At 42.9% G+C, this 20,000-nt stretch overlaps 2 protein-coding genes and 1 long non-coding RNA gene across 4 annotated transcripts in view; 2 read left to right on the top strand and 1 right to left on the bottom strand.

Moving 5' to 3' along the window:
• Positions 1-3,897, top strand: part of slc30a9 (solute carrier family 30 member 9) — an 8,061-nt gene extending 4,164 nt beyond the window's left edge. For both annotated transcript variants that reach the window (XM_068715158.1, XM_068715159.1), the window contains 8 exons: positions 16-151; positions 245-284; positions 380-451; positions 925-1,032; positions 1,182-1,347; positions 1,636-1,765; positions 2,148-2,261; positions 2,396-3,897. In XM_068715158.1, coding sequence (XP_068571259.1) covers positions 16-151; positions 245-284; positions 380-451; positions 925-1,032; positions 1,182-1,347; positions 1,636-1,765; positions 2,148-2,261; positions 2,396-2,440 — 811 coding nt within the window. In that variant the 3' untranslated portion in view covers positions 2,441-3,897. The remainder of the gene's footprint in view (positions 1-15; positions 152-244; positions 285-379; positions 452-924; positions 1,033-1,181; positions 1,348-1,635; positions 1,766-2,147; positions 2,262-2,395) is intronic.
• Positions 3,898-6,941: 3,044 nt separating this feature from the next.
• On the bottom strand, positions 6,942-10,809 carry grxcr1a (glutaredoxin and cysteine rich domain containing 1 a). Its single transcript, XM_068715522.1, has 4 exons — positions 10,408-10,809; positions 8,716-8,955; positions 8,551-8,616; positions 6,942-7,140 (listed from the first exon to the last, which is right to left on the bottom strand). The coding sequence occupies exons 1-4, from the start codon at positions 10,807-10,809 to the stop codon at positions 6,961-6,963; spliced, it is 888 nt and encodes a 295-aa protein (XP_068571623.1). The 3' UTR covers positions 6,942-6,960.
• A 7,548-nt stretch (positions 10,810-18,357) lies between these two features.
• On the top strand, positions 18,358-19,901 carry LOC137875997 (uncharacterized). Its single transcript, XR_011103409.1, has 2 exons — positions 18,358-18,794; positions 19,103-19,901. It is a non-coding gene; the product is annotated as an uncharacterized lncRNA (long non-coding RNA).
• Positions 19,902-20,000: the final 99 nt, after the last annotated feature.

The raw sequence follows: 20,000 nt of genomic DNA, 5'->3' as shown, positions 1-20,000 counted from the left end.
TTCTGTCTTCTCCAGGTATGGCTTCACCAACATGCGCTACATTGCCTCCCTCATCAGTGGAGTGGGTATCTTTATGATGGGAGCCGGCCTCTCCTGGTACCATGGCATCATGGGATTGCTGCACCCAGCGCCCATCGAGTCTTTGCTATGGGTGAGAGTCTGTTTTGACCCACTGTATGGTATCAGATGTGTATATATATATATAAAGGGTAATGATCCAACACGTCACGTGTTTCTGTTTCAGGCCTACTGTATCTTGGCGGGCTCTCTGGTGTCTGAAGGAGGTATGTGATCAACATGAAGCTCCAGATCTATGAGGACATTTTGACTTCACGTAGCGTTTTGTACTGAAACATCTCTTTGTATTTTTGTTTCTCAGCAACGTTACTAGTCGCTGTCAATGAGATAAAGAGGAGCGCCCAACTACATGGAGTGTCCTTCTATGAATATGGTATGTACAACTGAAATACGTGTTAATGATGGATGATGCACCTTGCATTACAATGGCTCTGTAGAGCTCAGACAGCAGTTCACTTAACCCTTCTCTGCCCAAATCCTTAAGAAAAACAATGTAACGGGTAAAAAAAATGGAAGAAACTCTACTTGGACAATAGATGTCTTGTGCACAGAATAACCAAATGTAATAAAGTTACTGTTACTAATATGGATCCATCTGTACCTCTGTAGTTAAATGAAACCAGGTGTTTTCTGTCATTGCACACAGACTGCGTCCTTCAGGACAAGTTCATTTGCATATTGTGAAGGAAATCGAATCAGCCATCATGCTACCAAAGAGCATATCTGACAACAAATGTAAATGTCATGTAGATAAATCCCAAATTGGTGGAATGCTGCTTGGAAGCTTCCGGTGTAAATGTGGTCTTGTGTTATTATTGTTGTTGTTGTTTTTCTTCCTGTGTGCAGTAATGCAGAGTCGAGACCCCAGCACTAACGTGGTGCTGCTGGAGGATACTGCTGCTGTGTTAGGAGTCATCATGGCTGCCAGCTGCATGGGGCTCACCTCACTCACAGGTAAACACAGAGGCCCTGGAGACAATGTTGGATTGTCGGAGTCATTCGGATCCAATCTGTTCTATTGTCCCAAGTCTCCGCTGCCAATGTGGGCAGTGATCCAGATTCTCTGTCCTTCCCTTTTGTCCTCTCGGCCCGTGTCCTCCCAGGTAACCCTCACTACGACAGCCTGGGCTCCCTCGGCGTTGGCACGTTGCTGGGCAGCGTCTCGGCCTTCCTCATCTACACCAACACCGAGGCTCTGCTGGGTCGCTCCATACAGCCCGAGCGCGTGCAGAAGCTTACCGAGTTCCTGGAGAACGACCCCGCAGTGAGGTCAGCTAATGAGAACACACACACACACACACACGGCTGTGAATATATATATATAACATACTGATGTTGACGGACAACACTCTGGCTTTAAATAGACCTTCTGGTATTTACTAGTCTTTACATGCAACCGTCTTCAGGGCCAGCTGTACACTGTGATCCAGTTTGAAGCCTCAGTCACAGCATGAACAGTGACACACTTTACTTTAAGAAATAAACGTTGTGGTCTTTGAACCGGTTTGTACGTCATTCACATGTTGAAGTATGATTATTTTATTTTATTTTGAGCAGAGCCATCCACGACGTGAAGGCCACCGATCTGGGATTGAGCAAAGTGCGCTTCAAGGCCGAGGTTGACTTTGACGGCCGCGTGGTGACGCGGTCCTATCTGGAAAAACAAGACATCGACCAAATCCTCAATGTGAGTTCACGTGGTCTTTTAAAACGCTGCTTTTAAGTTTTGGTCTCTACTTTTCATCACCGTGATGTACGACACTAACAGAAACTGATCATTTGGACGGCTTAGTTGCTTCCCTGCTGCCTTCCTGACACATTGTGAGAAACCTTTATTAAAAACATGCACAGTTTTAGTTACAGTATACAAAGTACAATCATTATTTTGAATACATTACCCACAGCAGGTCACAATAGGAACTCTCCAGATGATCTTGTAGCGTGCAGACGTTTCTCGTTTGGTTCCGTTTTAAAATATGTGATGTTTTTGTCTCCTGCTGTATCCAACGTGCTTCTGCTTACCTTTTATCTTACTAAAGTTACGTGTGTCTGCTTTTGTGTGTCTGCAGGAGATTCAGCAGGTGAAGACCCCCGAGGAGCTGGAGAGCTTCATGCTGAAACACGGGGAGAACATCATCGACACTCTGGGGGCCGAGGTGGACCGCTTGGAGAAAGAACTCAAGGTTCTCGAACGTTGTAACTCCAGATGGTGTTCTTATAGCTGTTTACTGGGGTTTATTTGCGCAGCAGATGTGTGTGTGTGTGTGTGTGTGTGTGTGTGTGTGTGTGTGTGTAACCGTGTTTTGTTCCTCCGCAGCAACGTAACCCGGAGGTTCGTCATGTAGACTTGGAGATCCTATAATGACGAGCCGAGGGAACCTCCTGCTGTAAAAAAAAAAAAAGAAGAGGGAAAGACGGGAGGAGGGTCCAGCCCCGCCTCCGCTATCTGCCTCCCGACCCGACCACCACCAAAACAAACCTCCGCCTCTGCACAACTCATCAAGTCTTACTGTAGAATAGTCCACAGCCGTAGTGGAGGACAGCGTTTCGGGGGGGCGACGATCTTTCGCTTTAACTTCAGTTAGCCGAGAATTTTTCCGACCTGCCAGAGATCCGCTTTCACATTCAGGTGTGAGCGTTTCTGGCTGAAGACGTTTAAGAACCGTCGTTAGTCGCCTGGAATTGTAAGAGGAATTACAAAATCTCTGGTCACAAACGTACGTGACGGTTTAGTCTCGGGGTCGTTTTGAACTCGCATTCCTGCATGAATGTGTTTTGGGTTTGGGTTGACGATAAGACAGGACCAGTATCATTTACTAGACGTGTACTTTTACTTTAATGTGACGCTTGAACCGCAGTGACGGAGTTTCCTCCGTCGGTACGAAGGAGACCCGAGAGCTACGTATTCGAACCAGATTTAACTGCTAGACAAACTAGATGTTTCTTCTTTTAAAGTTGTAACGGAGGAAGTGAAGAAGCTGCTGCAGGTCCTCTTCTAACAGTTTGTGATGAATAGATTTTATTTCTATTACAGGGTAAAAAAAACAAAACCTGAATTAAAAGGTGTTATTAAGACTTTTCATTTGATTGTATGCTGGAGTTGAAGAGTGAACGGATGCAGTAGCGCTAATGAGCATCAGCTTATGCAACAAAACAAAAAATAGATATTAGAAAACAGGGTGTTGTCCTGTAAAGTCAATACATAGACTTGTTGAAAGTCTAACTAACAAATATATTAATTTACCATTTTATTGAACATGTTGCTCTTTATACAAAGTGCCCCCCCCCCCCCTCTCTCTCTCTCTCTCTCTCTCTCTCTCTTTTTCTCTCTCTCTCTCTTCACAGCTCTCTCTCTCTGCCGGCTTCACACTCCAAACTCTGATGTTTGTTCTCCAAATTTAGTAACTTTGTCTTGTGAGGTCTGGCAGCTGATCAGCAGGTGACTGATTGTACTGATCCAAAGATGACGATGCAAGCGCCCCCGGTGTAAATAAGTGGGTCCATGATGACGTTTTGGACCAGCCCCCCCGCCCGCCCCCCCCTCTCAACCTGGTTTTTAATCAGTCAGGATGTCAGCCTGTACAGTGTGTGTGTATCAAATTATCAAGTGAATTATCTCCGACTCGCTGTTTCTGCTGAATAATCCGTGTCAAACTGCGCTTTTTGGTTTTCATTCTGCATTTCGTTTAGTCAGCCACAGCTGGAGCACACCTGCCTGTGAAACATGTTACTTTGCTCCAGGAGGAGGAGGAGGAGGAGGGGGTGGTGGGGTTGGGAGGTTGGATATATATTTTTGAAGGTGTTAATAGTGTAATAATATCCCCCCCCCCCCCCCCCCCCCTTTGTTGGTTGTAACGATGTTGCTGCTGCTGCTGAAGGAGTTGGAATAAATTTGAAATAATTTATTAAATAATTTTGCTTTCATTTTTCTGTCTCGTGTGTCGGATTTCATGTCATGAACTGCTTCATGTGAGCAACACTACGGAGCTCAACGCTCCTCAACAGGTCTTGTATCTGGATTGTTTACCCCAAAAAAAACAATGACTCTTTATGATGCATCCAAAGAAGCCCTGAACGCATCTGGAACAGGGGGAGAGGAACACCGCTCCTTTCTTCTTTGATTGAAGGCTTACTTCCTGTTTAAAGCTCAGATGGTTGACTGGAATGTAAACCCAAGTCCATTAGATGGTGCAGTTGTGTGGATGAGAGAGAGAAGGGAGGAGGATGGAGGGGAGGGGAGGGGAGGGGTGGGGGGGACTATAGCCTGTACGCTGACGTCAATAAAAACATCATTTCCAACCAGTCTGCGCATTGACCGACCGTTCAAAACATTACGCACAAGCATCGCGGCTGGACCCACGCTAGACTACTCGACTGAAATAATATCTCGCCGAGCCCGGAGAGCGGAGACAATGCGGACAAACGCCATTGCAGGTTTTTAGACCGTTGAATGTTGTCTTCACATTTTGGGGTGTTGCGCGCATATCGGTGTCATGTCTCATCATACCATTCCCAAGATCACTTGTGCCAGAGCCGCTGCCCATCTTGTTTCCTTTTTCATGTCTCCCCTCCGCAGAGAAAGAAATGGTCGCGTGTGCACGTTGATTTAAAAAAAGAAAAGGAAGAAGAAGAAGAAGAAGAAGAAGCAGATCCTCAGGCTGATTAGGCTCATTATTATTATTATTATTATTATTATTATTATTATTATTATTATTATATAAAAACATGCTTCGAGACGCGCCTCGCGTCTGGAGATCACCACACACATCTTCAATCCTTCCGCACATCACATCGTCACTGTCAGTATTATTCATCGCTTTTGTTTTGGGAGCGGATGGGAAGCAGATGTGGTTGTTTTTTTTGTGTGATAATTATTCGATGCATCCTTCTCTTGATATGTTTTTCGTCTCCGGCAGCCCACAGAAGGGGGCGCAGTAAACCTGCACAGTTTGGGGTCTCAGATTTTCATGCAACCTCCCCCCCCTTTCATCACACCACAAGCCTGCGGTTACAAAAACCCAAACCCCATTACTACTCGGTGCGGAATTGAATTAAAGAAATGAGATTGTGTGCAGGGATGTAATCATCTCCCATTAGCCATGCAGAAAACCATCATCAACCCTTTTTTTTCTCCTTCTTCTTCCTTTACGCACCGTTTGTTTCCTATTTTTTTTTTCCTCCTAAATAATCGATTTTTGTTGCTGTTTCAATCACAGGTGCAGGAGCATCTAGAAGGAGCCAGGTAGTGTTTGATGGCAGCAAAGGTCTTCATGGCGGATGATCACCACCACCACCACCACCACCATCACCACCACCACTGCTCTACGCTTTTAGCCTCTTTACAGTGCTGCCTTGTCTAATCATGTTCAAGCAGCATTGTACAGGGCTATGACAGCATAGAGAGCTGAGCTGCTCGCGCGCTGCGTTTCTCTGACCCTTTGGATGGCAGCCAACAAATGACATCATCTGTGAAAAAACACTGAACGGCGAGGATTGCGTGTGAGGATCGTGGGGGTGATTTGAGTGATTTTGTCTTGATTTTTTGTCATGCCGATGTCGTCAAAAAACATGAAATGCATTGCTCTTTTTGTTGTTGTTGTTGTTGTTGTTGTGAGGTTGAAGCAAACTGGAGCACATGGACTTCTCTCTGGGTTGAATTATTCAATGCAAACCTAAATCCCTTTGCAGCCAATACATTATTGAACCAATTAGTCTCATCGCATGCTGCTTCTGGGTGAACCCATCTGTACTCTGAGGCTGAGCGTCTCCATTTTTCCTATTAAAATCTTTTGAAAACCTGCTGCTGTTCTGAAGCTATTTCCAGAATCGTTCCAGAACCGTCTTTGATGAAAGAAAAGTTTCAATTTTGCTGCAGGATAACAACAGTTTTTTTTTTTTTTAACAGAAGAGGCAAAAACTGGGGTTTCTTCTGAAAAGGTTGTTGTTTGGGGAACATGAGTGTAGAGCTAGGACTGCAACCGACGATGATTTTCATTATCGATTAATCGCTTGGTCTATAAAATCTCAGAAAAAAATCAAATTCCTCACATTTACAAATTGCCCAAAATGTGACATCTTCAAATGTCTTTTTTTTGTGTGGAGATATTCAGTTTACATCACAAACAAGAGACAAAGAAAATCAGCAAATCCTCACAGCTGAGAAGCTGAAACTGATTTATTTTTACTGGAAAAATGACTTCAACGATTAATCGATTATTATTATAATTACCTCTTTTTTTTTCAATCAACCTATTGTTTCAGATCTATGTAGCAGAAATACATTATGTGCCATTAAAAGGTTTGAATGTGTTTGATTCCCTTGATTTATTTAAATGTGTCTTTTTCATTCACTAGTTTATTACACCTCGCACACTTAAAACCAATCTTACACGTTGAGAGTTTTATGCGAGGTTTGGAGTGATGTTTGGTGCTCCATCGTGAACAAAGGTCAAGTTCCATGCAAACTGAGCCCTTCTACTTTCCCTCTCTGTCCCGTGTCTCCTTCACCCTTAACTCCGTCTGATATGGGATTAGTAACGAGAGCATTGCTAACGAAGGAGCCTCCTCACTCACTGAATAACGAGCTTAAGTTTACCTCGGGTGAAACTAGTTCACGGCTCCTTGTTAGGCAGACGTGTTTGCGGAAACCTATCGATGAGGATTTTTGCAACAAGCTCATAAAATAGTAACACATTCTTGTCGTGAATTATAGAGACCAGCAACACCAGCTCCACAAAGTCACAGATTTTTATTACAAATGTATTTTTTCTTTGCTAACAATGGCCATGGAGGAAGAGTCCTGCTGTGTTTCGTGTCACTGCCTGTGTTACAGTCCAGCTGAAGGTCCTGCGTAAAGGATGTGGGGTCAGGCACGGAACATCCTCAGCGGCTGCAGCTCTCGCAGGGCTGCAGGCCATTCTCGTTGCAGGAAGTGCACTTGAGGGCTTTGAAGGAATCCGTGAAGCAGTTGCGAAACACGGACATCTTGCTGCCATGGCACATTGGGCACGGGATGAAGGCAAAGCCCCCACAGGTCTGGCACGTCTGGGGCTGCTGTACCCTCTAGATGCATGGATAGATACATATTTACATTCCAGATAAATATCTCAAATGTCTACATTTTCGGCTTCTTTATCTTCCTAAAGCCACATTTCTGCAGATACAACATATTAACTGAGCTTAATTTGGCACAAATGACCGACTTTAAACTTTAAAGCAATAATCTGATATTTGGGGAAATACTCTTTTTGGTTTAGCGTTAGAGTAACGCTGCTACGTTAGCTTAGCTTAGCATAAAGACTGGAAACAGGAAAACACTTAGTCTGACTCTGTTCCAAAGTTAGAAAAATCCACGTACCAACACCTCCAAAGCTCACTCATCAACACGTCATATATCATTTGTTTTATCCGTACAATAAAAGAACCTTAAAAACAACAAGTGGAGGTTTTTAAGAGGAGTAATGTGCCAGAGTATTTCTTGGCCGGGTGCAGCAGTGAGTCACTGCCCCCAACTAAAGTCTGGCACAAATGCCGTGGTTACATCCGATCATTTAGGCAATAATTACGAGCAATCTAGTCGGTAGAACAGTTCACGTCGTCCTCCGGGTTGTAATTCCGAGTCGACAATATTGGGGATTTCAGACAGCGACGATATCTCCAAGTTGTTTAAAAGAAGAAATACAACAAACTGTCTGCAGATGGCTGCAAAGGCACCATTGCTGCTATTTAAAAAAGAAATCCACATATTTCCCAAAATGTGCAACTATACCTCGAATCACAACTTCCAAACTCTGCAGATGTAAACACACAATAAAGCCGCGTTGCAGGCCAGTTCTGGACTGATTAGCGTATGCATGACCTTTCAGAGCTGCATGCTTCTTTTTTTTTTTTTTAATAGCCCGCAGAGACTGGAATGCATGACTTAAATGTCATAACACTGCTTTGCATTCGCTTACGAAGACTCTCGTTGGGTCCAAATTACAACCGAGGCCCGGAGAAAAGGCCAGTGCTCGTGTGACAGACGGGGCTGCAGCTCAGCGAGAAAGCAGAAATGCTTTACAGAACCTCGGTCTGTTGCAGAACGTCGGCGGTGAGCTAAAGCGTCGGTGTGTTCGGACAAACGTGTTGGAGGCAGAATCAATAACACGCCCTCCATTATTGATGGCCGCTTATTGATGTGCACGCATCTTTTACATTGCAGTTCGCTCATGTTTTATTGATGACACGACCGGTGAGGGGAAATGACTGCTCCTGCTCGCACAGTGTTCATCTCGGTGACCTCAGGCAAACACAAAGCGTTAATTCATCATGACTTTATGGCGCTATCTTATGCTTTAATGCTTTAACATACGCGTGATCAATTGAACACCTCGTGTCAAATCAAGCGGCCGACTGAACCCGATTCACAGGAAAATCTTCTGTTTTTACTGCCATCAATTATTTATTGTCAATGCAAACACTGTGAAAACAAACCTCGATTTTCATCAGCAGATCTTGAAGCTCTCCTGATTCATTCATGCCTAGAATTTTCTCAGCACCCTGAAAAACATAATGTCAATATTCAGTGAGCTCGGTGTGTGAACGTGCGAGATGTCGACCTCAGATGTCATTAGACAGGAGTTGAGAGTTGGAGCTGACCCCGAGGTAGTGTCCTTCAATGAACACCACAGGTAGCGAGGGAGGTTCTCCCACCCGTTTGCACCGCTCCTCCAGCTCCTTCCCGTACTCGCTGTCCAGGGCGATGTTCTTCTCCACGAACTTCACCCTGTGGTTCTGGAAGATCTTCCGGACCAGCTCGCAGCGCTCGAATGTTGTCCTCACCACACGGAAACTGGTAGTGTAGATCACTATTCGGCCAAATTCAAGAGCTAACTCCAACTAAGAGGAAGCGAGAAAATAAAAATCCTTAATGCAGTGATACAAAATTCCAAAAGATCAAATGTACTATGCAGAGATGAAACCATGCCTCCCAGCTGGAACAAATAAAGATGTCAAATTTCAGTATATGTGCATGAGATATCAGCTTCACTCTATATGATGATATTTCCACTCTTGTGGTGTTAAAGGAACATTTCTTATATCTGGCACCACTTTTCTAATTGTGAGGCAAGGTGACCCACATGCTGAAAATGACAAACTCCTGTTCTTGAACGGTTTTGAACACAGTCATGATGCTAGGCTCTTCTTACGGGGAACTCTTCTAGGTTTACGATCAAAAAAGTCACATTTAATCAAAATAACACTGAACCAAAATATGAAGCACAAATATAGAAATTTTCATTTCAGGTTTAAAAAAAAGACGATTTTACTGTTGTGTTCTCTGTGCAGCCCTGTTACATTTTTGGGATCTTAAAATGCTTCTCATCATTAAGAATTGTGAGGCTTTGTGCTTTAATATGATGAACAGTCTGTCAAGGTGAAGCCAGGATTTCACCAAGGCAGATCCCAAATATGCCAACTACGTAATCCCCTCCTCGGCCTTGTGTTTGGAGGTTATCATTTATAATCCCTTCATATCTCATTAGAATGTGTTGGAACCATTTATGTATTATTCGCATCACTTTTTTAGATTTTCTATACTCTTAAATGTGCTCATCCTCCCTTCCAGACAGCCTCTGGTTACTATTTATTTCAACAGAGTTTTTAAATCAATTTTACTGCACAGAAACTTGAATCAACATGTTATGATTTTAATGAAGGCTATGGGTGAAAGTAAAGACGTTGTTGCAAAGTCTGCATAGCAATAACACACAATGCTTACTATATTATTTAAATAAATAAAGCTTCATTCTGACGGAACAGCCACATCCAGCAAGAGAGTCAAAATCAAAATTTACGATGATAAAACATGCATAAACTGTTCCTTTTGGATAAGATCAGACTGTGACAAGCGTCTAAACTTCCCCCTCAGAAAGTGACGAGCAGCTCTAACGAGTCTTCGGTGACGCCGTTTGTTCACCGAACGCCGCCGAGCCGAGAAGCGGCCTCTTGGACGTGACCCTCGGCATCACCTCAGCGTCGGCACTCGAGCCGCAGGGTTACCTCAGAATACGAAAACACGTCTTCCGGCAGGGACGCTAGAAAGTGGCTGGAATTCATTAACCTGATTAGTTTCTCTTGAAACACTTAACGAAATGCATCATTAATCTTTAATTGCTCTGCCAGCTTGTCCTCTATTGTGAGCTTTTATCCCAGTCTTACGCCTTCGAGTTTCTCCTACCTGTAACTGGACTTGAGGACGGAGACGACGCTGATGGGAACTGGTGGTGTCATATTTTAGCTTGTATCAAACAATAACATAAAACTTTAGGCCCTGTCAGATGTACTTACACTGTTGGAATCGGGAAGGTTTTCAAACAGCGTCTGACCTGCGCTGACTTTGTGCTTGACTCCTCTCACGGTGCCATTTTTGCTGAGTATGTTGACCCTCTTGGTGGTGAACATCCAGTCCTTGGTGGCCCCCGCGTACATGAGCAGGTTGTCCGGCTCGGACTCGCCGTCGTCCAGCTCGGAGCCCAGGTATCCATACAGGTGTCCCTCTCCGCTGGTAGACGGGGTGCTGGCCCGCTCCGCGTCAGAGCTGCTGGTGCAGTCCGAATCCAGGGAGTCTGAAGGCCCCTCATCCTTGAACATCTCCTTCAGCACCCGGCCGCTGTTCCCCGAAGCCACGCGGAACCTCACCCGCTTCTGTGGCTTCTCCTGTCCGCCGGCCATCAGCATCGTCCCCTCCATTGCAAACCCTCTGCCACATTACATGGTCCACAACCACCGCTGTGTAGCTCCTCTCTTTTCATTCGGAGGTAGACACGCAGCTAAGGCACACTGGTCTGTCCCCCCCCCACACACACACACACACACACACACACATGGATTACCACCACGTTTAATCCTCGCTGTTTGAACAGGTCTAAAAACGACCGAGAGCCCGTAAGCTGCCTTACAGTCGGACTCACACTGCCAGTAAATAATACATGCATCTCTGCCATGGCAACCCTAGCAAGCTTATCTCAAGTAAAGTGATAGTCGTCTATTAATTATTCATTAAAGTTTACACAGTTTTCACCAAAGCTTTGACAGAAGACTTTTAATGGCCTGACTTTGTGTGCTTTAATCAAACAAACAGGCATTTCTCCCTCTTGGGATCAGGTCAAACAATGTTGGTCAGTTGATCCGCCATTTTTGTTGTTGAGACTGAACAATGTCAACAGAAGCCATTAGTCTAGTTGGGTTTATTTGGTATAGCATTAGGATTATAACAGCTATTCGCGCACAAAGAGCAGATGTGACGTGTTCAGTGTGTTTGTAGTGAAATGCTAATTTACAACGCCTCTCCCACTATTTGGCACCGCGAGCGATAAAGCTGTTAGCAGTCATAATTTCCTCAACAGCACAACAGCTGTGTCCGATTTCAGACAACAATTCATGCACAATGCAAGTAAGCATAGAGTACACAGTGTGCTACTGTACTACATGGACGCGTACTAACGGAAACACAGCTGTGGTTGTAGTTTTGTTTTAACTTTGTACACATAACTTTGAATTATATTGTGTTTTTTGTCTTTTTATTCTTCTACATGCACTTTATTTTTCCTGCACCCATACATTTTACATTTCTACGTTTTTGGCTTGATGCTTCTAATTTAGTTTTCTTACATTTTTGACAATTTTTGCCCTTTTAACTGAATTTGTTACAAATTAATTTGATAATAAATAATAATTAGCATGTTTAGATTTAACTTAAATGTGATTACCAGTGTAACGCAAGGGAATATAGTATGTGTCCAAATAGGACAAGAGCAGCAAAAGTGCAAGATCCTCATTCGTTCTCCAATTTAGTAACAAAGTAGAATTCTTTTTTAATTATGACATCTTAACTGTGTTTATTGTTATTCGCTGTGTAATGTAACGGGACAAAGTAAAGTCCAATTTTCCTGTGACATCTTTCAAACACATGAATGCGCACGACGTCAGTGGATATTCCTCGACTGCTTGCCGCCCGACACCCACAGTGTGAGAGCGCAGGTGTTGGCCGGGCGTCCTCAGGGAGCAGAACATTGTGACATGTCGCCGTGACACAATAGGGCGGCGTGTCCATAGAGACGCAGGTGATGAAGCAGCTCCCTGGAGATGTGACGCGTCGGCTCATAGCGGTGACAGCACCACTCTGTTTGAGTGCTGCTGTTTGGCCCCTGAGCTAAGAGCCACACACACACACACACACACACACACACACACACACACACACACACACACACACACACACACAGCATATCATCACCTGTTTGTGTCACTCACATCTTGCTGATCATTAAAGAAAATCCATCTGGGGAAGTGTAAAGTGTCAAGATTTAGTTACGTCCTGAGATTATGAGCCTGACTCTGGTTCCAAGTTTAATTGATCTTTTATTCATCACAACTGTGGCCCGTAAAGAGTCGTTGTATATTATTGCTGCTCTTAGCCAACGCTAGATGCCATTAGGTTGTCTAGACTTTGAAATTACCAACTGAGGAGCTGAGTGCGGCTTAATCACTTTCATTTTCCTAAACCTCGTCTTGATTTTTATTTAGGCCGTTTTTTTCTTCCATTAAATGTAACGATAGAGTCCTTAACTTCACATTCGACTAAAACTCACCTGTTTGCTTACGTTGAGCGATAAAGTTAAAGGTGCTCAGTGGAAGTTTTGTTGGGTTTTTCTTGTAAACAAGCAACGCTTCTGATTACATTCACTGTTACTCACCAGAAAGCATTGTGTGTGTGTGTATCCTTGAGGTCCAAACATGTTGAGTGCATTCACTTCCTCAGAAAATATCTAAAAAGCATTTTGAACATTCTAACCCTGGACTTTTTAAATCCATGCGTTCTTATAGCATTCCTCCTCTGCGCTGCATTTCTGCTGCATTTCTGCTGCATTTCTGCTGCATTTCTGTTTTTCTTGGTGCCTGTAGATAAGTGGATTAGTGTGAAACCACTGGCAGGAATGTATCATGTGTGTATGTGCGTCCTTGGGGGGGGGGTTACACTCAAACACACACACCTACACACACACACACACACACACACACACACACACACACACACACACACACACACACACACACATACACTGTCCTGGTTAGGGTTAATAAACAAGGATGTAAATATATCACATGTTATGTTATGTTATGTTATGTTATTTTATGCTATATTATATTATGTTATATCATATTATATTGTATTATATTATATTATATTATATTATGTTATGCTATATTATATTATATTATATTATATAGTCCTGGTACTGGGTTTTGAATTTGGCAGTCAGCGTCTGCATAAAGCTGCTTATATGACTCAGCCTGCCAGTTGAACATACTGTTCTTATAATTGGAATAAATCAGTCATGGTCTTAACATATCATTTTCATTTTAATTAGTTTTTTTTAATTCATATCATCATGGAGCTGTTTCTCAATCATCCCTCCCCCAAACAGTTTCAGTTAAAACCTCTTCAGCTGTTTTATTCCAGAATAAGTCTTTACTGTAGATGAATAAAGATACGATATTATGTGAAAACAAGTGGTTTAGACCTCCAGTAAAGACAGGGCGGGACGTGCTTATCAAGAGTTCAGTGAAACACTCCCACGCCATGTTGAGTCAAGCAGCCATTTTATCTCATTTTAGCACATTTAGACACAAGCGACCACCGAGATGGTGATAGTCTATTCAACCTGAAGAGCTTATGTCTCAGCCCTCCTCATCAGTAGCACTAATGTAGCCTCGCCAGCCACCTCGACTGCTATTAAAAAAGCAATTTCAAAAGATTAATACTTTAACGCTCCCTAATTTCACTGCTGTCCGCTGGCTCGGCTGTGACTGAGTGGAAGAAGTCAAACGGCGCAGAGTGATAAATGGTTTTAATTTTCTGCAGATTGAATAAACAGATGTAGTCATAGATTGCCGGCGTGGTTTTTATGTTAACTTCATAACATGACTGATTTTCAATACATGTTTTGAGTCGCTGTAATAAAGCAGAATAAGACCGATCTCCACACCTATAGAGAAAACGGTATTTAATGCAACTCTCGGCTCTTATGGACCATGAAATGTGTCTCTGTGCAGGTTTGACAAGATCTGCACACGTTAATCAAACTATTGAGAACAGGGTTTAAGGGGGGAAATGACTCTGCAGGGACTCGCCATTTGTGATTGGTTGGCCATCAAACCACCTCCCCCGTCCCCGACTACGGATCAGCGTCCACAAGGGGGCAGAGTGCAATTCAATCACAGCAAAATGTCAAGCTGCCCCAATCGTTCCCTGGAGAGCTGGAGGCGAGGAATGAAGGGTGCAGCTGCAGGCCTGACGGGCTGCATCCTTCAGCCTGGTTTGATCAGTATTAAGAGAAGGAGCGATGATTAATGATGAAATCAATAACTCAAGTGAGAAGGCGCAGGATTGATGTATCCGGAAGAGATTGAGACACAGTTTTCAGGGTATGGATTTAGAAGCGTTTTGCAGCCTCGGGTGCGGTGAACACATTTGTGGTTTTTTTGGAGAATATCAAAGACAATTCTTGAGTCTAATAGCACAAAAAAGGGAGAAATGGTCTCATCCCATCTTCATTTCCTTTTTGCCTCAATGCTGTGGTGGTCATAAATGAATGTGTCCATAAAATACAGTGAATGCATGAATCCAGCTGTTTTAGAAGTGATCTTAATTTGAAAAATACCAAAATACTACAACATTGTTCAAACCAAAGCACCAAGGTTACATTCAGGAGCGGTTTAACAATAGCAGTTTCCAGGATGGGATAGATATCAGTAAGGGAAATAGCCGGTACCTAATCCTCTATAGTCAACTGGATACCCTTTTAAAAGCATCTGGGATAGGATCCAGTAAGCTGGTGCAGGATTTAAGCTGCATTACTTCTTTCCTTAGTATTTCCTCTCTCAACAGCAAGCAAAGTGGCTCAAAGTATTTTCCTGCAGAGGCAGGGGGCTTACAAACATCATCATTTATTATTCAGCCAGACTTTTCTCTGAAGGACACTGCAAACTCACCATAGTTGGAAGTGGAGAAGGTGACCGTGAGGGTTTTAAAAGGCCGGTGGATGAGGAGAGATTCAAGGATCTTGCTCATTATCGTTGTTTTTTTCGGTCTGTTTTGATTGATTGAAGTTATGAGACAGACTTCACTCCACTGAGCTCTTTCGAACTTGAAGTTACAAACTCATTGCTGCCAAATTACTGATTCATTCACATGACCGTCAGTGCAAACTTTCACGACAATCCATCCAATAGAACATTTTAAAAAAAGAGTAAACAAGTAGCAGTAACAAGAAGCCAAATCGAGGAAATACAGTATTTATTGATACATGAAAAAAGAGAATTGCGAGACGAAAGCGGAGTTAATAAAGTGGACTGACGGTTGCAGGTCATGGGAATTTTGTACTGTTCGATGCTGTGGACAAAAATAAAAGTAAAAGGACTCGATTGTAAACTTGTGTCAGTGTATTTGTATTTCAATCACAGCCTGCCAACATGTATATTTACTCTGCAGCAGCGTATCAAAGAACAAAAGGTGATCTCTGGTATCAGTGAATTATTCTCAGGTCACTCTGATAAGGATTAAAACAAATGGAAACTGATCAAAAAAACTCTGTTTGTAATTGACACAGATTTTGACAGTGGTAGAAATTGTTACGGCTGGTTGAGTGAGTCATTGTTTGGACTGGATCTGCTGTAAAACACTAAAACCAGCACACACACACACACACACACACACACACACACACACACACACATATAATCGAAGAGGCAGGCTTCTCGTCGCTGTTGCTTAGCAACCGTGGGAGCTGTACCAGCCAAATCCCCGTGGTGGCAAGCTGATGTTGAATTAGGTGGAGTGGGAGAAAGAAAGGAAATTTTTTGTGTGAGGGATGAGTCTCTAGCAGGCACAGGGGGAGGCGTAGAGATGCTCAGGTGTTAATGTCTTATTTTGGGATGTGGTGAATAGTTACACAATCTCTCTGGGTTTTTGTTTTAGGCTTTTTTTTTTTGCTGTAAATGAAAATAACATATTATTATTATCATTATTATGGACATACCTAAATCTTAAGATATTGAATCTTATTGTTGAAAGAGATGTTAACTCTGATTTGCCTTCCAGCATCTATATATCTCATTTCCCTCTCATCCCCACAACAATACATTTTAATTTTACAGGGAATATGGATCCAAAAAGTCGCCTTAATCACTCCCAACGAAACGTTCATGTTAAATGAAAATATGCAAGGAGTTTGGCAGCAATAACTAAAAAAGACAACATACATATAAGCAGGACACACAGCACTATAAACATGCTGCCGGTGTAATACAGTCTGTAACACTGCAGTTCTCTCAGGCAACTGCAGTGGTGCTGCTGCTGTACAAATGCTTCTCCGGTGTGATTTGCATTTCAGCTGCAGTGAGAATGAGAACACACTTTGATTTACTGTACAGCCGGGCAGACGCTGCAGAGACGGCGTTGCTGCTGCTGCTTTGTTCTTTGTATTTGCATTTGTATTTAAAAAAAAACAAAAAAGCGTGTCCTAGTTTTGGTAAGTGAGGCTTCGTGTTAGAACAGATTTGTGACAGGAGAGTAACTGTGAGATGTCTCTCTAGAGCTTGTCTCTGGACAATAATCACATAAAAACATGGTGACTGATGCTAGTGTTTGCTTACACCTGATTGATTCCATTGTTGTGGTCAGTAGCTGTCCAGGATTCTATTTTTGGCTTGTTTATGGGTTTAGTTTTCCCTGTTTATGGACAGGAAGAATCATTTGATTCATTTGTCTTATGAGCATGTTCCACCATGAACAAAGGTCAGGTGATTCTTGAACCTATTGATGACAGGCTGGTTATTTTTCCATTTTGGGGTGCTGGTGCAGTCCTACTGCCTTTGTGCTGTACAGCTGATGAATTGTATCCACTCTCCACACTCCTCGCATACAGATGAAGTATGATTATTGATATCAATCTTCCCGCCTTAGTCTTTGCTCTTTAATTATGAAGTTAAACAAGGTGCCTCTCCACTATCCTTGAAGATGATTGGCTATCTGCCTGGTCAGAGGCGGGACCTTAAAGGCTGATTTCATTTAATTTGGTTGGTACTTTATACTTTGACTGTTTTTTGAAATATGTAAATAATGTATGTAATGTGTATTCTGTTGGGTTGTGATGGGTCTATTCATCTTTAAAATACAGGAATATAAGAAACTGTAAGACACTCTAATGACTAAATTATATATGAGTTGTTGAGAAAGAAATGGTAAATGAATGCCATTCCAACATGTGTGTGTGTTTGTGTGTGTGTGTGTGTGTGTGTGTGTGTGTGTGTGTGTGTGTGTGTGTGCACACACTTCATGTCTGGACACGCCATTGCATTACACCACAGACTATATTATATTTCCAAAATATAAGTTTTGTTGTGTCTATATTCTGTTTGGATGTCTTTTGTGTCACTGATGGCTTCTGTTTATTTAGGAATATTACATTTAATACACCAATAATAATAAAACAACAACAACAACAACAATGTATTAGCAAAAATAATCAGTAGTTTAAAGGTATGAGACAACATTCAGAAAATGTATATATGTATATATTTATATATCCAGCATAATGGTTGTATCACAACGTATACTTACAAAAGTATTTACAAAGTATGATTTTCGTATCAATCTATGTAAATGTCATTTTGCAATATTATTCAAGGATTCAAGGTGTTATGGAATACATCTAATAATAAAGTACAAAATATAAATGCATTGCATTTTTGTTATATTGCAAAACGCATCACCATATAAAGAAAGCAATGAAAGTGAATAAAGTCAGTATAGTGCCATATATTGCAAAACACCGTATTCATGTGCATATCTCTAACATATTACATGTTAATATTTGAGCATATATTAATGCTTGTTAAGGGCGGGAGGGGGTGTCCTACGCTAACATTTGCAATCACTATTAGTAGATTAATAAATAGAATTTAAACTAAAACAAGACACATTTGTGATAAGCCAACTCCCACCCAGTGTACTATTGTTATGTCTTCAAGCTGTGAACAACATCTACTGCAGAGGGGGGGAGGCGTCCACACCAACGAACACTCTGTGGGCCAATTTTAAATACCTATCCGTGTCATACTCGTTATTCACCCTGCTGACTACAATCCAGCACTTTGTCTTTTCCTATATCCTCGTAAAAACACATTTTCCCACGACATATATTTCCTAGCCGCAGTGAAATGAGAGTTAGAATGTTCACGGACACCCCTCCCACTGCGGGTGAAGGTGGTACGGTCCATAATGTGAAGCGGCACCGTCCCCCTCACGTCAGTTTATGGTAAATCCATGTCCACTCCTGCGATACCGAAGACGTCTATCGGCTTCATAATCCGACGTGTAAACTGGGATGCTGGGGGATCCGTGAAGCCGGGGGCTCCTGGGCACGGTTCTGTCCCCAACCAGGCAATGCATGTTGTAACTCGTCTGTATCTTTCACTAACAGTACACACGCAGCAGTTTTAAATTCTTTGACGGTGAGAAGCAGCAGCAGCGGCAGCGGCAGCGGCGGCAGCCACAGGGAGCAGAACTAACAAGCCGCGGCCGCTTGACAGGTGCCGTCGCCCGGGCTCTGTGTGTGGAGAGATGCCGCCCGTCCGGAGAACGATGTCTGATCTTCGTAGCCGGTCGGAGGGTACGTAAAGACAAGCTCACTTCCCCTTTGTGTGTGTGTGTGTGTGTGTGTGTGTGTGTGTGTGTGTGTGTGTGTGTGTGTTTTGTAAATCAGGTCCACGGCTGTGTATCGTAACCAAAAACAGGCCGACCGGTAACAGTTCACGTTAGCTCTCTGGATAAGAACGCCCCAGCAGGGGTTAGAGGAAACCCCGGGGGCCTTGAGAGTTTCCTGAAGGAGTCTGCAGGAAAAAAAAAAGAAAAAAATAACTCCCAAGAACATAACTTTTTTTCAATAAAGAGACGCTGCTGTCATCTCTGTGTCTGCAGACAGAACACGGGGGTTGCAGGAGAAGTGACCACCAGGAGTACTGCAGTACTCCAGCAGCCACAAGTCTTGCAGCACTACAATAAGTTTCCAGTGACTGTGCGTGTACAGTAGCGTGTGGCTTCTAACGGTACAGCCATTGTAACTCAACTGGGACCCCTCGCTCCCTCTCTGCACCAGTAGCTTTCCACTGCATCTCGGGGAAGCAGGATACGGATGCAGACGCATCACGACAGTCATTTGGAGGAGTTGTTTATGCGAAGGCTTCAGAGGCTGCTGAGCATCTCTGTGTGTGTGTCTTTGTTTATCCAGGAGAACAACTATTTAGCTGGCCTGATACTGGCTGCAGATGCACAGTCCTCTGGGGTTTCCTCCTTTTTTGTTAAAAAAAATTCCTCCCATCACTTGGTTGTGTGGCTCACCCTGACCTCTGACCTCTCTGAAGTCATTATGCACGTGTCAATAACATGTTTGCATTGTTGTTATTTATGGTGCTTACTGCAGTTTGTGTTTCTCTCCGACTGGCACTTTGGGATTGCTTTGGTTTGATTTATAATTGTAGACTCAGGCTAATATCTCAATCTGAGTTATTGCTGTTGAGCATAGTTTTTTTTTTTTTTGGGCTGCCAAAGCAAGCAGCCTAGCCTCTTAAAGTGGATTAAAAATGAACATTTGCTACATTAGTATTTCCTATTCTTCTAGATAAGTTGTTCCATAACTCAAAATGTATGCGCTAAGGCTACATTTGCATACCTAATAATGTGCTTCTCATTAAGGCGGTTGATAAAAGGCCTATGATAATACAGTGTGCCGTCTTATTTACCTCTAGCAGTGCTGTCTGTGTGGATCCTGGAAACACCTACTGTAGCAGGTACTACGACAGCGGTTATGTACTTTGAC

Source organism: Cebidichthys violaceus, unplaced genomic scaffold (genome assembly GCF_023349555.1).
Source record: "Cebidichthys violaceus isolate CVI_PGR_0920_01 unplaced genomic scaffold, fCebVio1.0.p SCAF_2, whole genome shotgun sequence".
NCBI lineage: Eukaryota > Metazoa > Chordata > Actinopteri > Perciformes > Stichaeidae > Cebidichthys > Cebidichthys violaceus.
The sequence above is the reverse complement of the archived record's forward strand: the minus strand, read 5'-3'. Positions and strand labels throughout refer to the sequence as shown.

Bases quoted from the DNA above. Each gene is read 5' to 3' on its own strand.
- grxcr1a (XM_068715522.1), bottom strand. From the start codon at position 10,809: ATGGAGGGGACGATGCTGATGGCCGGCGGACAGGAGAAGCCACAGAAG. The intron at 8,956-10,407 runs GTAAGTACATCT...GCTTCCTCTTAG, and splicing joins ACCTTCCCGATTCCAACAGT to TTGGAGTTAGCTCTTGAATT. The intron at 7,141-8,550 runs GTTTGTTTTCAC...CCATGCATCTAG, and splicing joins ATCTGCTGATGAAAATCGAG to AGGGTACAGCAGCCCCAGAC.